Genomic DNA, 16,783 nt, shown 5'->3' with positions numbered 1-16,783 from the left:
TAATCCCACAAGTGGAGTCTTGGGAGGGTAGGATGTACGCAGACCTTATCCTACCTTTCTGGGGTAGAGAGGTTTTTCCCGATACACCCACGGCTCGGGAAATTAAAGTGTTTTCAAAACAGGTTTAAAACACAAGGTGGATCTTTTGATTCTTTGAAGGATCAACTCTGGCACTGCCAATTTTTTGGGTGAGGAATAGCTATGTTGACACAATTTGGAGAGGCCTCTAAATCTGTTAGAACACATGTACATGAGAGGATTCTTGCATGGAATCAATTAGTTTCAATATAGAACTTTTTGTGAGTTAACTTTGCTGATCTACAACATTGTACAGGATGGAGTTTGTTCCATCCTTAGCAGGCCTAGGGAAGGTTTGGGAAACAGTTCTGCTTTTGTAATTGAAATACATATTTATATATGACCATCTATTCTAAGGAGTAGAGATGGATGAATTAGTTTAGGGGAAAAAAAACACATTATAATCCCAAAATAATTTACACAAACCAAATGGGGTGTATAAATATGAATAGGCGTGAGAGATGGGAATGAAATGGATATCCAAACTAACAACTAATATTCATATTTCAATGGTTAAAACAACAACTGCACTTGGTTCCAAACAAGAAGGGGCAGCTCTATGAATATCCATTGATCATGTTTCTCAATTTAATTGCTAATACAAATTATTTCATCTCAAATGATTTAATTTCTTATAAAATGCAACAAACTGAATAATCCAAATCACCCTTGGCCATATAATCCGAACCACATAACAAACCAAAAAGGAAAGAAAAACAAACAAACAAACAAACAAACAATAGCACATGCTCAATGACGCTCTATGATTCTTACTGGAAAGCCACGTTTCATCCTTGATGTCATCAGTACATGATAATGTGGAGAGAAATTGTCCTGAGCCGGAATGACTCGGAAGCGCTTTAGGATGGTGGCAGCCACCATTTTGATCAACACGACTGCAATTTCTTTTCCTAAACAAATCCTGGGCCCTGCTTGAAACACTGGATATGTGAAAGGGTCTCTCGCGATGAAATTACAATCATCACTACTGGATGTGCCACTACTTCTTCTCTCCAACCATCTTTCGGGACGAAAATCAGCCCAATCTGAGCCCCACAATTCTGGTGACCTTCCCATAGCGAATATGTGGAGGATTATGCTCATCCCCTTTTTTACCTTTGTCCTATCAGGCCAAACATCATCTTCCACTGCTACTTTTGTGACCACTGGGACGGGCGGATAGAGTCTCATGCTCCCATATATACAAGCGTGCGTGTAAACCATGTCGTTTAGACCATCTTTCACTCTAATTTCCCTGACAATCTCTTGTTCCACATTCTTGTTACCTCTAACAACCATAGAGATATAGGCATTATAGTAGCATTTACAGGCTTGTGAGTAGTTCGAGAGAATATCATAAAGTTATAATTAACCCGTCAACTAGTAACCCGTAGAACGATTTGAAAACTTAACTGGATTGTTAGTGATGATAGCTCTAAATCTATCTCTTCTCCGATAAAAATCTGCTCTTTCTTGGTTTAAGTTCATTATTTCTTTTATTTTATTTTTAGTTAGTTAATAATTATATTTTGGGATTTTATTTCTTGTTTAGATAATTAGCATTAGTTCAATTGAGTAAATAGTTAATGATAAGTCCCTGTGGATAAGATATCTGAACTTAAAAATTCTATATTACTTGTACGACCGCGCATACTTGTGTGTGCGTTTGGGAGCAACAAGTTTTTGGCGCCGTTGCCGGGGACTTAGAAATTAATTGTTTATCTAGATTAGACTTTTCTTTTTGTCTATTCAAGTTTTTTTTTTTTTTTTCTTTGTTTAATATTCTGTTATTTTTCTTGACATGGCATCTTGTAACGAAACTTTATTGAATGTTGGGTATTCATATTTAAATGATTTTTGTGCACTTTGTGGAGGACCACACTTATGGGGAAATTGTTCTAAAATTTGGATCATACGGGATGTGTTATGTGACCCTTCCAAATCCTATGATTGGAACTTTTGTAAATGGTGTGGTGGTCAGTCGAATGAGTGTCCTAACTGTTGTTCTAGTCTCTCAAGTGATTTTCACAAAGTGGATGTTGTAAGTGATACTTGGCTATTGGTTAGAGCTCACTGATTAGAGGTATGGGAGGATTATCTTGATGAAATTACAGGTGACATGGCATACTTCATGGAAGAAAGAACAAAGCTCGGACAAGAGATAGATCAATTTGGCTTAGATATTCATGACCTGCAGGCTCAATTAAATAAAACGATTGAGGCGTCTGATGCCCAACTACATATTATCTTGGATAGTGGCTGGCATGTGGAGCAGATAGTGGAATTCCAACCATTCGATCAGATCTTTGTTGATGATGCCAATGTTGAGAAAGTGTACAAAAGTGAGGATGTCAAAAATAATGCAGTTTTAGAGTTAGGGCGTGTTGGTCCTCATTCTAAATATTTTTCTACATTATGTTTGGTTGACGACATGGAAATCAAGCCCTCCACGCCGATGAAGAATTGTATAGATGAGGAACAAGAGCCTTACATCCTGAAATTTGTCACACCGAAAAGGCAAACCATGGAATATAAGCAAGAAATTCTCACCACACATTGCACAAGTATCAATGAAGATGGATCAAGTAACTCTTGGCTAATAACTTCTCTGAGCCCCTCCCCACTAAAGGTGTCAACCGGTTCATTGTAACCGGTTTTAACCGGTAACCGGACCGGTTAAACCGGAACCGGAACCGGTATAACCGGTTAACCGGTATAACCGGTTAACCGGATATTAGTTTACCGGTCCGGTTCCAAAACTTTTTTAACCGGAACCGGACCGGTTAAACCGGTTAAAATTAAAAAAAAATTAAAAAAAAGGAAAGAGTCGTTGGGCCTCGGTAATGGACCGTTGGAAACGGTCCATTTGCAAAAATGGTCGTCGCCAAACGGTCATTTTCTTAATTTTTGGCCCCCAAATTTTTTTTTAACACTTTAACCCCTCCCCCACCCCTATATAAACCCTTCTTCATTTTCATTTCAATTCACTCTTCTTCATCTTTCTCTCAAATCTCAATCTCTCAATTATAGTTACTTTGCAATAATTAGCCACAAAGTCTTATTATAGTTTCAACTTTCAATTATTAATTTTGCAATTATAATATTGTTGGTGGAGTTGGTGATTTTGCAACAATCCGAAGTAGCTTTGGTGGATTTGCAATTCTAGCCGCCTTCGCTTTGTTGGAAATTAATTCGGCAATTTGGTACCTTCGTTCCAACTCTATCTTTAATTTTCGCAATTTAATTCTAGCAATTTAATTTACGCAATTTAATTCTAGCAAATTTAATTTGTTGTAATTTATTTTCTTGTGATTTATTTGATTGTGATTTAAATTATTTCTATTTAATAATGTCAAAGAGATTAAGACGTGGTGCCGGTAGTAGTAGTCGTACTGTTAGGGGTGCGCTTAATGAGAAAACATTTGTGGAAGAAACACCTAATTTAGGTATTGATGTTGGTGGAAATAATCCACTTTTAGGTCATGAGGCAATGCAACAACATTTTACCGACACTTTTAATGAAGACTTAGATGATGATGATGATGATGAAACACAACCCCCCGAAAATCTCATAGGAGATACAGGTCCTGCACAATCACATACACAAGACAAACCGCCTAGAACTCGTAAGCCAACAGCTAAAGTTTGGAAATTTATGACTAAGGATAGGGAAAACCAATCAGTTACATGTACCCTATGTGCACAAGTATTTAGTTTTAAGCAAGGAACTGGTAAGGATAGTGGAACGGGTACACTAAATGCTCATATAAGAACCAAACATATGGATATTTGGGGAGAACAAACGGGTTCAAATGTGGGGGGGATTCAAATGACGATAGACCCACGAACCGGTAGAAATTTTAAGTATGACAAGAAAAAAGAACGCGTAGAAATAGCTAAAATGGTAGCTTATGATTGTTTACCATTTTCCTTTCCCTCGGGTTTGGGGTTTGTTACTTACATTCAACGTTGTTATAACCCGTTATTTGAGGGTATTCCTAGAAGTACTTGTAGAGCCGATGTTATAGATTTGTTTAAAAAATATAGATTTTATTTGCGCCATGTATTTAATTCTTTAAATTGTAAAGTTTGTCTTACCGCTGATTTGGGTCTTAGTATTAACCATTTAGATTTTTTTGCTATTACATGTCATTGGGTTGATGACAACTGGGTTATGCAAAAAAGAATTATAGCTTTTTTATACGACGAAGGAAAAGGTCGTCACGATGGAAAATTTTTAGCCGATTCAATGTCTACTATAATGAGATTTTTTAACATTTATAGAAAAACACTTTGTATTGCTTTAGATAATGCTTCTAATAATACAAAGGCAATTGGTCTTTTAAAAAGAGAAATAAACCCTCCTCTAAGAAATATTTTTCATGTAAGATGTAGTTGTCACATTTTAAATTTAATTGTTAAAGATGGTCTTATGCATTTTGATGATTCTGTTCAAAAAGTTAGAAATGTTGTTGCGTTTCTTTTTTGTAATGCTAATAGGGGAAGAATTAGAGATTTTAAGAATGCTTGTGTGGAAAATAACCTTAGACCTAGAAAAATTCAAGTAGAAATTGAGACTAGGTGGAACTACATTTACATTATGCTACAACAAGCATATGAGTATAGGATTCTCATACAACAAGTTCACAACAAGTATAATATTGATAGTGAGGATTGGTTAACTTTTAGGCATTGGGAAGATGTTAAAGAATGTATTGAACTCTTAGAAATTTTTTATAATGCAACTCTTGCTTTTTCTAGACAATTCTATCCCACGGTAACCGGAATTTTAGCCTACTTAGCGGAAATAGCTAGAGTTTTACAAGAGTATAAATATAAACCCGATTATCAAGTGACTATTATTGAAATGATAATCAAATTTAAGAAGTATTTTTTTCCCATCCCAACTTTATTTATATTGGGTTCCCTTTTAAATCCTTGTTTAAAAGTGTCTTATACTAAAAATTTGGTTAGTCAAATTTATACATTTTTAGAAATTGAAGAGGGAGTTCAACCATCTTTAGCTGAAGCCGATCTCGCTATTGATGATGAGTTTAGAAGAGTTTTTACTCATTATTCTAGTTTGGAAGAACGTGCTACACCCGTTGCTCCACGCCCTACTACTTCTCAGAGTAGCAAAAAGGGTTTGTCGGGTTTAAAAGTTTTACATTCACAGCCAACGTCTTCTTCTACTGCAAACTTTGACGAATTTAACTTTTATTTGATGCAGCCAAATGTGGATATCAAGGATGACTTGGACGTCTTAGCATGGTGGAAGAAGTACAAGGCAAGCTATCCGGTACTTTCAAGAATGGCTCGAGATATTCTTACGGTTCAAGTATCAACCGTGGCTTCGGAGAGCGCATTTAGCCAAGGAAGACAACAAATTGGAGACCATAGACATTTATTATCCGGCTTTAGCTTGCAAGTACTAGTGTGCATTCGAGATTGGATTAGATCGGAGCGACGCAACCAAAACTCAGAAGCGGAGCAAGGCGAAGAGGAAGAAATTGAAGATTTGATAGCTAGTGGACCGGACCAAATGGAAGACTTTGAAGATATTTCCATGACCGAATATGATGTGGGGGAAATTAACGAAATGGTTCAAAATTGGTGATTTTATTATTCTACTATTTTTGTATAACTCATGTATTATTTGCAAGTTAAAAAAAAAATACAACTTGCAAATAAATGTTATCCAAGAATGAATAAAATATATGGCTCATTGAGCTTTCTTCTATTTACTTGTGTTCATATTTTTACTTTTATTAAGTTAGGAATATAAGTATATATAGTATATAAGTAAGTATATATAGTATATAGTACATATATACAAGTATATATAAGTAAGTATATATACTATATATATTAAGTTATACACATATATAGTTAGTATATAGTACATATATACAAGTATATATAGTATATATAGTATATATGTAAGTATATATAGTATATAGTATATAGTATATAAGTAAGTATATATAGTATATAGTACATATATATAAGTATATATAGTATATATACTATATATATTAAGTTATACACATATATAAGTATATATAGTATATAAGTATATATATTGTATAAATATATTAAGCTATACCTTATAACTATATAAGTATATAGAGTATAGTATGTAAGTTATACATATATATGTGTACGAAAAGCACTATTCTGTATTGCTGACTTGTTGTTAGGCTGTTAGTCAGTAAATATTTAAACTTTAATTATAAAGTTGTATAACATATGTAAATATACCTATAATATACAAATAAATACTATAATATATATATAATACAAAAAACAAAAAAAAAATATTTTAACCAATCCAAACCGGACCGGTTCCGGTTTGGACTTTAAAACCGGTTAACCGGTTAACCGGAACCGGTTAGGCGGTTCCGGTTTTGAAACCGGAACCGGCCGATTTCCTAACCGGTTCCCGGTTCGGTTCCGGTTGGAACCGGTTGACAGGTCTACTCCCCACTTGCTCTTCAAAGCCATCAATGGCCTGCCCTCTCACAGGCCGGTTCCAACTCTAGTAAGGCTTGAGCCTTAGGCCCTCAAATTTGGGGTCCCCGTTTTTAGGAATAATAGGCTTATAGATTTTTTATTTTTATTTTTTTAAAGAGTACTTTCTGTAGAAAGTAAAAAATATCATATAAAAGAAAAGAATTTTGAATTTAATTGATTCAATTTTGAATTAATTAACTGTTACCACGTTGCGTACTAATTCCAATAGTATCTTCTTCGAATAAATTGGATTCACTTAGATTTTCTTCTCTTCATTACCAAAAAAAAATCTAATGGTCTCTATATTAATATAAGTGTGGAAATGTTAGGGCTCTCTCAAACGTATCAAATTGTATTTTAAAGCAAAGTACCTAACTAAGGCTCACAAAAAAAGAAAATGGTGGAATCAACACTTCTTTCCCAAAAGATCATCAAGCCCTCTTCCCTACCCCTTCTTCCCTTAGATGTCACAATCTTTCTTTCCTTGATCAAATTGCTATTTCTGCATATGTACCAGTGGCCTCCTTCTACTCCAAACCTACAAATTACAACATAATCCAAATATCACACATTCTTGAAAACTCCCTTTCAAAAGTATTATCCTCTTATTATCCCTTTGCGGGAAAAATCATGAATAATAAATATGTCGATTGCAATGACATAGGCGCGGAGTATTTTAATGTCCGAGTCAATTGTCCAATGTCTAAAGTTCTCAATAACGATGCTATAAAGGTAGTATTCCCACAAGATTTGCCTTGGAGTAGTACTTCGTCCTTGGATCAAAGTCCACTAGTGGTCCAATTAAGTCATTTCGATTGTGGTGGAATAGCAGTCAGCGTATGCATATCGCACAAAGTTGCTGATGGATACAGTCTCTATAAATTCCTTAATGATTGGGCCGCCACAGCTCGAGATGATCAGTTGGATTTCAAACAATCTCCTCAGTTTGGTGTAATTAATACTTTGTACCCACCAATGGATGACCCTCCAACTGAAAGCAAATTCGAGAGTGAACCTCAACAATGTGTATCAAGAATGTTCCATTTTTCGTCTTCTAATTTGGGCAGACTCAAAGATATTGTTGTAAAGGGCTCAGGTGTACAGAATCCAACTCGCGTTGAAGTCGCCACAGCGCTTCTTCATAAATGCAGAGTACTAGCATCATCAACCTCAGCAGAAACTGGCATGTTTAAACCATCTCTGTTGGGCCATATAATGAATTTACGCCCACCATTGCCCCTAAAAGCAATTGGAAATGCTGTTTCTTACTTTAGCGTGACAGCAACAACGAAAGATGAGATACATGTTCCCATCTTTGTTGATAAACTACGAAAGGCTAAACAACATGCTCGGGACAAATTGAGGGCTATAAAGCTAAACCAGCTATTCTCACACGCGCTTGAAAGATCCAAAGAGGCTGCAAAAATATTAAAAAGTAATGATATTGATATCTGCAGCAGCCATTGCAATTTTGGGTTGTATACGATTGATTTTGGATGGGGTCGGCCCATAAGAGTGACCCCAACATCACATCCAAGACAAAAAGGCGTTATTTTCTTGGATGATCAAAGTGGAGAAGGGATAAATGTACTAGTCAATTTGGCAGAAGCTGATATGTTAATATTTCAGCGTGACGAAGAGCTCCTAGAGTTTGCTTCTCCTATTCATCAGTCACCGCAATAAGTTAAAAGCCATCATCTTGCCAAGCTACGTACTAAGTATGTGTGATCTTCATATCCTAAATGTTCTTTTTTTTTTTTTTTTTTTAGTTTTGAGAATGTTGTGCAACTGTTAAAGTTACTCCATCTTTTAAATTCGGTTGTGCATTTCAACTATGTGATGTTTCGATGATGATAAATAAAACGTACTTGTTAAATTAATGTTGTAGTTTAAGATATGAAAAGTGTGTGTGCAATTGTTTCTGTATGAATAGATAATTCTTCTTTCGGAAAAACAACAAAGTGTGAATTAATTGATTTATCCACAGCGTCGATATGGGCACATGCTACATTTCTACACTGGCGCGTGTTTGGGTGGTTAAAAGCTCTCACTCAGGTTCTTTTGGGGGATTTTGCACCTGCATTATATGAATAAAATTGTTTATCAAATGTTTCCACAAGTTGAAATATCTCAGAGCTGACAGCTTCTTATATTATCAATTTTCTCTTTGATGGTCGAATCTTAGAGAAGGGAAAGAAATACAACTTGAAGTGAAATACATCTAAATTGTCAGAGATTTAAATTGATTTTGTTCACATGATTAGAAACATCTAAGTTGTTGAGTTGGACCCGTTATGTAATTTTGGAGTGTTGAAAAACACTTTGAAACTTTGATGAATATTTTGCTTATTTGATCTTTTATATTGCATTAAAATTATTATGAAGTGTTATAGAAGTTTAAATATATAGGGTGCAAAAAATATGATGTAAATGTGGAATGACAAAATTGGCAAATTTAATTATAGCAATAAAATTATTATGAAGTGTTATAGAAGTTTAAATATGTAGGGTGCAAAAGATACTGAAATGCAGGGATTTTTTACAAGCTGCTGGATTTACGGAGACTAATCTAGCTAATATGCAGCAATACTCTATCAAAAAGATGTATGTGGCTATGACGGGTGACTTTCAGAAAGTCCAGTGGAGCAGGATCATTTGCAACAACCAAGGCCTGCAAAAATGGATTTTTATACTCAGATTGGCAACATTGCGAAGACTTCATACCAAGGATAGACGCTTGAAGTGGGGTATAATAGATGAGCAACAGTGTGTCCTCTGTGATAATGCCGATGAGTCCATGGATCATTTGTTTTATAGCTGTAACTATGCCAGTTCCATATGGTCTCGGCTACTGCAATGGCAAGGAATAACAAGGAGCCTCTACCTTGGCATGAGGAACTGAACTAGGCATGCATTAATGCTAAGGGAAGAGGATCAAATGCCACAATTTACAGGATATGTTTGGCAGCAACTGTGTACCACGTGTGGATTGAGAAGAATCAAAGGATATTTCAAAGCAAAAGCACTCCATCTCAAGTGATCACAAGGAAGATAGTGCAAGAAGTAGTATTCAGAGCGATGTTGCTACCGCGATTTGCAGGAAGAATCTCAAAGCTTAATATCTATCCCTAGTTTCTTGTTTATTTCATAGCTTATAGTTGAGTTTTTGAAGTCATAGTTGGAAGTATGCTAACTGTGTGGCTGTTATGCTACCACAGTTTGGACTCTGTACATGTTAGCAATTTTGGTAACGAAAAGTTTCCTCACTTGCCAAAATATAAAAAAATTATAGCACCTTACACTTTTGGGTTGTTAAATATAGACCCATATCTTACACTTTTTTGTCTCGCATAAAAAAACCTCACACAACTAATGTAAAATGGATGAGGCACATATTAAAAAAATTCGCTGGACTTTGACTTCAAATCTATTGATTTTATAGAAAAGCAATAAAGAAGACTGATTTGTGGATATTTTCCTTGATAATTATTTTATCCCACTGTATACGTATTTATACAAAATATACTCTGCTACATGACAAAGGAATAAAGGAATAGTTTTGTACAGCTGCTAGCCTATCATTGGATGCTAAAATAGCAAATCTAACTAACTAATTTTGTACTATCTACACGTATTGGAAAATTCTAGAATAGGGAAATATCTTGGAAATATCTTGATTCTTCAACTATGTTTCGTTTGGGCCACATACTTGTGCAGAAACAGAAGCAGCCCAGTTGTTGTGTATGGGCCCAAACCCGATGAAGCCCAATGCTCAATAATTTGTACCAATTGATTCAATCTCAACAGATTTTTGGACCAACGAAATTTTTATTTTTAATTTTTATATTTGGTGACTTATCCTGATTTCCCGTAAAGACACCAAATGGCATGTACCTCTGCAATCGTTCAAAGAATTTCCTTAGGTCAGCAAAATGATCTGAACTCCTTCGAGATTTGATAATGACATCGTCCACATAGACTTCGATCTCCTTACGAATCATATCATGGAATAAAGTAGTCATGGCCCTCATGTAGGTCGAACCAGCATTTTTGAGGCCAAATGGCATTACTCGGTAGCAGTACACTCCCCATGGAGTGGTAAATGCCGTCTTTTCTGCATCATCCTCATGCATCAAAATCTGATGATATCCTGCAAAGCAATCGACAAATGATTGCAACTCATGTTTTGCACAGTTATCGATGAGTATGTGGATGTTGGGAAGGGGGAAGTCATCCTTAGGACTGTTCATCTCAAAGTTTTGTTGGCTACATATACAGAGGCCTTGTCTCAGATTTCATTATCAATTTTCAAACTCTTCTGCACTATTTCTCAAACACAAACAGAGTACAATACAATACGATGGATAACAACCATCCAAACCAGCAAGAACAACTGAGATAATTATGAAGAACGAAAACAAGAATTCTAAATCATGACAACGTCGTTCATATTTCCTGCCACTCTTTCTCGATTTTAAATGTATACCTGATATCCAAATGGCGCTTGTTATCATAATCGAGGAACTGCACACAAAGCAAAAAACAAGGAAAAAAAGGACTTATAATTTGGTATGCTTAGAAGCTATTTTTACTTATGACTTACCTACTAGAGCTAAGAAGATATAATGGTGCTGTTTATCCGGACATGTTTCTAATATGTTGCAATCGCGATGTGCTATTATACAGAACATATATTATCATATAACATAACATAAAAAATTAGTTCCAGGATAAATGTGACAGTTATAATAAAATGTTGTTCTAAAGGATGACTGATGAAATAAACTTGACTGTATAAAACTTTTGTTTTTTTTGGCAATTAAAGAAGCATGCATTAATTACCAGGGTCACATTACAAAGCCAAGACCAACTAACCAGTTGTCCTTTTAAGAAATAACCAAAAACACGTGTCTCCCAGATGCCTAGCTGCCAAGCAACACTACTAAGACATAGGAGTAGTTCCTATATACAAAGTACTTGACGAAAGCAAAACGCTGGCTATTAATTGTTTCTAACTCTGGTGCACACAGTAGTCTTCAGAGCATGCATGATTTCCTCCTTGCTGGTGCCGTTCTTCTGATATATATAACCTTGCATTTCTTTCCATCCAAATACTTTACATTGTTGCTGCAAAACTGGCTTTAAGTGAAACAGCCTCAGGCCTCTTTCCATTGCTATATATGTTTCTGCAGCCATTTGCATTAATCCTACAGGTGTCAACCGGTTCATTGTAACCGGTTTTAACTGGTAACTGGACCGGTTAAACCGGAACCGGTTAACCGGATATTAGTTTACCGGTCCGGTTCCAAATTTTTTTTAATCGGAACCGGACCGGTTAAACCGGTTAAAATAAACTAAAAAAAAAAAAAAAAAAAAGGAAAGAGCCGTTGGGCCTCGGTAATGGACCGTTGGCAACGGTCCATTTGCAAAAATGGTCGTTTCCAAACGGTCATTTTCTTAATTTCTGGCCCCCAATTTTTTTTTTTAACACTTTAACCCCTCCCCCCCCCCCCCCCCCCCCCTATATAAACCCTTCTTCATTTTCATTTCAATTCACTCTTCTTCATCTTTCTCTCAAATCTCAATCTCTCAATTATAGTTACTTTGCAATAATTAGCCACAAAGTCTATTATAGTTTCAACTTTCAATTATTAATTTTGCAATTATAATATTGTTGGTGGAGTTGGTGATTTTGCAACAATCCGAAGTAGCTTTGGTGGATTTGCAATTCTAGCCCGCCTTCGCTTTGTTGGAAATTAATCCGGCAATTTGGTACCTTCGTTCAAAATGGTTCAAAATTGGTGATTTTGAACGAAATTAACGAAATTAACAAAATTGGTGATTTTGAACGAAATTAACGAAATTGGTGATTTTGAACGAAATTAACGAATATGATGTGGGGGAAATTAACGAAATGGTTCAAAATTGGTGATTTTATTATTCTACTATTTTTGTATAACTCATGTATTATTTGCAAGTTAAAAAAAAAATACAACTTGCAAATAAATGTTATCCAAGAATGAATAAAATATATGGCTCATTGAGCTTTCTTCTATTTACTTGTGTTCATATTTTTACTTTTATTAAGTTAGGAATATAAGTATATATAGTATATATAGTATATAACTAACTATATATAGTATATAGTACATATATATAAGTATATATAGTATATATATACAAGTATACTTACTTATATACTATATATATTAAGCTATACCTATATATAGTATATAGTACATATATATACATATATATAGTATATATATTAAGTTATGCATATATTTAGTATATATATTAAGTTGTACATATATATATATGTAAGTTATACATATATATGTGTACGAAAAACACTATTCTGTATTGCTGACTTGCTGTTAGGCTGTTAGTCAGTAAATATTTAAACTTTAATTATAAAGTTGTATAACATATGTAAATATACCTACAATATACAAATAAATACTATAATATATATATATATATATATATAATACAAAAAACAAAAAAAAAAAAAAATTAACCAATCCAAACCGGACCGGTTCCGGTTTGGACTTTAAAACCGGTTAACCGGAACCGGTTAGGCGGTTCCGGTTTTGGAACCGGAACCGGCCGGTTTCCTAACCGGTTCCGGTTGGAACCGGTTGACAGGCCTAATTAATCCTCCCATACTTCAATCTGTCTCTGCCATTTGAGCCACTGCATCACCCTCTTCACTACAAAAAAAAAGTACAGAAACGGCAACAATTCTTTGGCAACAAAAACAATATTGTTGGCAAAATTCAATATTTGGCAACAACTTAGTTTTATTGTTGGCATATATGATGAAACTTTTAAAAATGAACTTCTTTTTGTTGCCAAACAATTTAATTTTGTTGCCATTTATTGACTATTGCCGCAAAAAATACTTTTAGCAACAACAAAAAAGTTGTTGCACGGCGTTGCAATAACAGCCGCTAAGAAAAGTTTATGCAACAAAAGTTTATGCAACAACAAAAAATGATGTTGCCAGAAGTACTTTTTGCAACAATAGTCAATACTATGGCAACAAAAAAAAATTTATTGGCAATGTCTTCTTTCTTGTAGTGTTTGCCAGATATAAGCTGAGAAAACACACTCAAAACCAGATGGGATGAGTTTCTCGGCAGTTTGAACGTCACGGCACACATGTCCCAGTGACATTGAAACCCCATCTCAGGAGAATATCCTGAGTCTTCAATCTTCCACTTAGTGCCGCCCATAGTATAAACACATGCTTTGAGCTGGCAATGCATGTTGTTGAAATGTGAACCTTGCCTTGGAAAAAGAAAAAAACTTTTTTGATTTATGTGATACATGAATTCAATTAGTTCATGCATTTGGATATTAGTGTAAGGATACATGTATGGTCGAATACATGTATTTGAGAAAAAAGGAGGATGAATATAATCAAATGATGATGATGTACTAGATTAGGTACATGCTATGCTAGGATATTCTTATAAATACTTAAGTACTATTAGTCATTTGATGAGAAGAAAAATCTAACCCAAAATGAAAGTTAAGTTGGTGGAAATATATTTTCCCTGCTTCTCTTCAAGAGAATGATTGATTATGTAAGCCAAGTTGAGTGGAACAAAGAAGAATTATCGCCTCACTTGTCTTCAAGATGATAATTTGAGTGATTGAGAGTGTTCCTCCTCCCCCGATTTTCCAACAAATGTTGTGACAAATGACTTTCTTCTGAATTTCCCCACTCAGACCTTTGTAGGCAGAGTGTATGTGGAAGGAACTAACTCCATAATTGACACTGTAGTCAGTAGAACCATATGACAAGTAGAAAACATTATCCGAAAAGTATTTGTGTATAATTTAAGCAAACACTATGAATGTGGGAGTGGGGGTAGAGGTGTGGTGGTGGTGGGGATGGGGATGGGGGTTATGGGGGGTGGGTTGGACGGTTGGGACGAGACAGTCAGTGTGGAAAGCCACTTATGGAACTTGTTATCTCTATTTTCACTAGGAAAGTCATTTTCTTAGAACTTGTTTTTCTAGAGAAATTATTTTCCAAAAATTTTGACCATCCAAATAAATGAGAAAACTAGAAAACATTTTCCAGAAATTATTTTCCTCCGTACCAAACACACCCTATGTCATATATCATCTGATTGTTTTCATTAAGCATCACAAAATCAACTAGACACCACAGCTGTAATTCTTGCTTACCAGTGCCATGTATTTTTTGGTTCATAGTAAACTAAGACATGTTTTCCTACTACATTTTTAACAGACTTTGAAAAATCTCAATCGTGCAAAGCATAATTCGTCCTTTTTTGTGTTACCTATATTCTACTTTAAAACATTCGACTCTGACTGTACTCTACTTCAAAGCATTTTCCAAGGTACTGTAAATGTAATCTATGTGAGACTTAGTTATATTAGATCTTCTTTGTGTTTTTTTTTTTTTTTTTTTTTGCTTAAAGTATAATATTAATTATATAAAAGTTACTAAACATATAGTAATGCATATTATTACTGCTACTAAACATACAATACGCCAATACGATGTTAACAGCTGACCGTCTTTCAGAATTAGAGTGAAGAAAGATGCCTTTATTTTTTATCCCTGGCTGAATCCTTTTAGCCAGTTGGGCTTAGCTCCCTCTTCTTTTGCTATATTTTCTTCTTCTAGCATATATCCTAATAAGGGAAAACTACGTATTTATACATATTAAGGAGAAATATTTACAAAACGTGATGATAGTTTTCCTTATTTACAAAACATAAAGATATATTACGAAACATGACGGATTTTCATATATTTTTTGTTTTTTTATTTTTTTTTCCAGAAAATATTTTTTTTTAAAATATTTAATTTTTTAAAAACAAATTTTAATTTTTTTAAAAAAAAATAATTTTTATATATTTCTTTTTAAAAAGAATAATTTTTATATTTAAAAAAAAATTATATTTAAAAAAAAAATTTGCTCAAAGGCTTAAAAAAATTACCTCAAATTTTTGTGTATGAAAGCTGTATGAAAAATGTATAAAATGTGTATGTGTGAGCGAAATATTTAATATAATTTTCATACACAAAATTGTGAGCAAAAACTTTAAGCCTTGAATATTGTATGAAAGTTGTTAAAATGTTGTTGTAGTTGTATTAATTTTCCAGAAACCTAATATGAACTTTATATACGAAAAATGTGAATGAAATTCTAAGTCTTGAGCGAGATATACACATTTCATACCATTCTCATGCATAATTTGAGCATAATGTTTAAACCTTGATCGAGATATACACATTTCATACGTTCTTCATACATAAAATTTGAGCAAACTTTTAAAGCCTTGAGCAAGATATGCACATTTCATACACAAAAATTTGAGCGATTATTTTAAGTCTTGAATGTTGTATTAAAGTTGTATACAATGTTGTTGTAGTTGTATTAATTTTAGAGAAATCTAAAATGAACTTTATACACGAAAATGTGAGCGAAATTTTAAGACTTGAGCGAGATTCAAATTTCATAATGTTTTCATACACACAATTTTGAGCTGAATTTTTAAGCCTTGAACGAGATATACACATTTTATAAGTTTTTCATACCGTTTTCATACACTAAATTTTAAGCAAACTTTTTAAGCCTTGGGCGAGATATACACATTTCATACAACTTTCATACATAAATTTTTGAGCGAAATTTTTTATAAAAAAAAATAAAAAAATAATTTTTTAACAAAATAATTTTTTTTTGATAAAAAAAAAACATATTTTGTATAGGGTTTGTAATGTTATGTTTTGTAAATATAAAAATATCGTCACGTTTCGTAAATATTTCTCCTTAAGATGTATATATACCCTAAAATGATTCCCTTTAGAATCATAGAGAAAAGTCTGTAATACAAAATGGGGAGGTGTGGGAAGCCCTATATTAGCATTAACTTAGTTGACATCAATCGAAGTGTCAAATAACACGAATGAAATATCCAATAGGATGTAAAGATTCCATGAAAATGTGATAATCAAAAAACCAAATTAACCGATAAAAATCTAAGTGATGACAAATCGATTTAATTTGTTAGGTTTGGTTCTTACATTTGAAAACCGACTGACACTACAAAAAAGGGTAATTTGTGGAGGTTGAAAGTTGCAATTTCCGGGGGTTTTAGCCTCCATTTATTACTTAAGGAGGCTAAAATCCCTGCGAATTGC

The 16,783-nt window shown here is 34.0% G+C and overlaps 1 protein-coding gene and 1 pseudogene across 1 annotated transcript; one reads left to right on the top strand and one right to left on the bottom strand.

The window, feature by feature from the left end:
* Positions 1-828: 828 nt before the first annotated feature.
* On the bottom strand, positions 829-1,377 carry LOC132600321 (cytochrome P450 94A2-like). The gene has a single exon (XM_060313387.1). It carries the CDS (start codon positions 1,375-1,377, stop codon positions 829-831), a length of 549 nt encoding a protein of 182 aa, XP_060169370.1.
* A 5,503-nt stretch (positions 1,378-6,880) lies between these two features.
* Positions 6,881-9,890, top strand: LOC132600580 (acylsugar acyltransferase 3-like; annotated as a pseudogene).
* The last annotated feature ends 6,893 nt before the right edge of the window (positions 9,891-16,783 follow it).

Source organism: Lycium barbarum, chromosome 6 (genome assembly GCF_019175385.1).
Source record: "Lycium barbarum isolate Lr01 chromosome 6, ASM1917538v2, whole genome shotgun sequence".
In the NCBI taxonomy this organism is placed as follows: domain Eukaryota; kingdom Viridiplantae; phylum Streptophyta; class Magnoliopsida; order Solanales; family Solanaceae; genus Lycium; species Lycium barbarum.
Note: the sequence above shows the minus strand (reverse complement) of the source record. Positions and strands in the feature narration are given on the sequence as shown.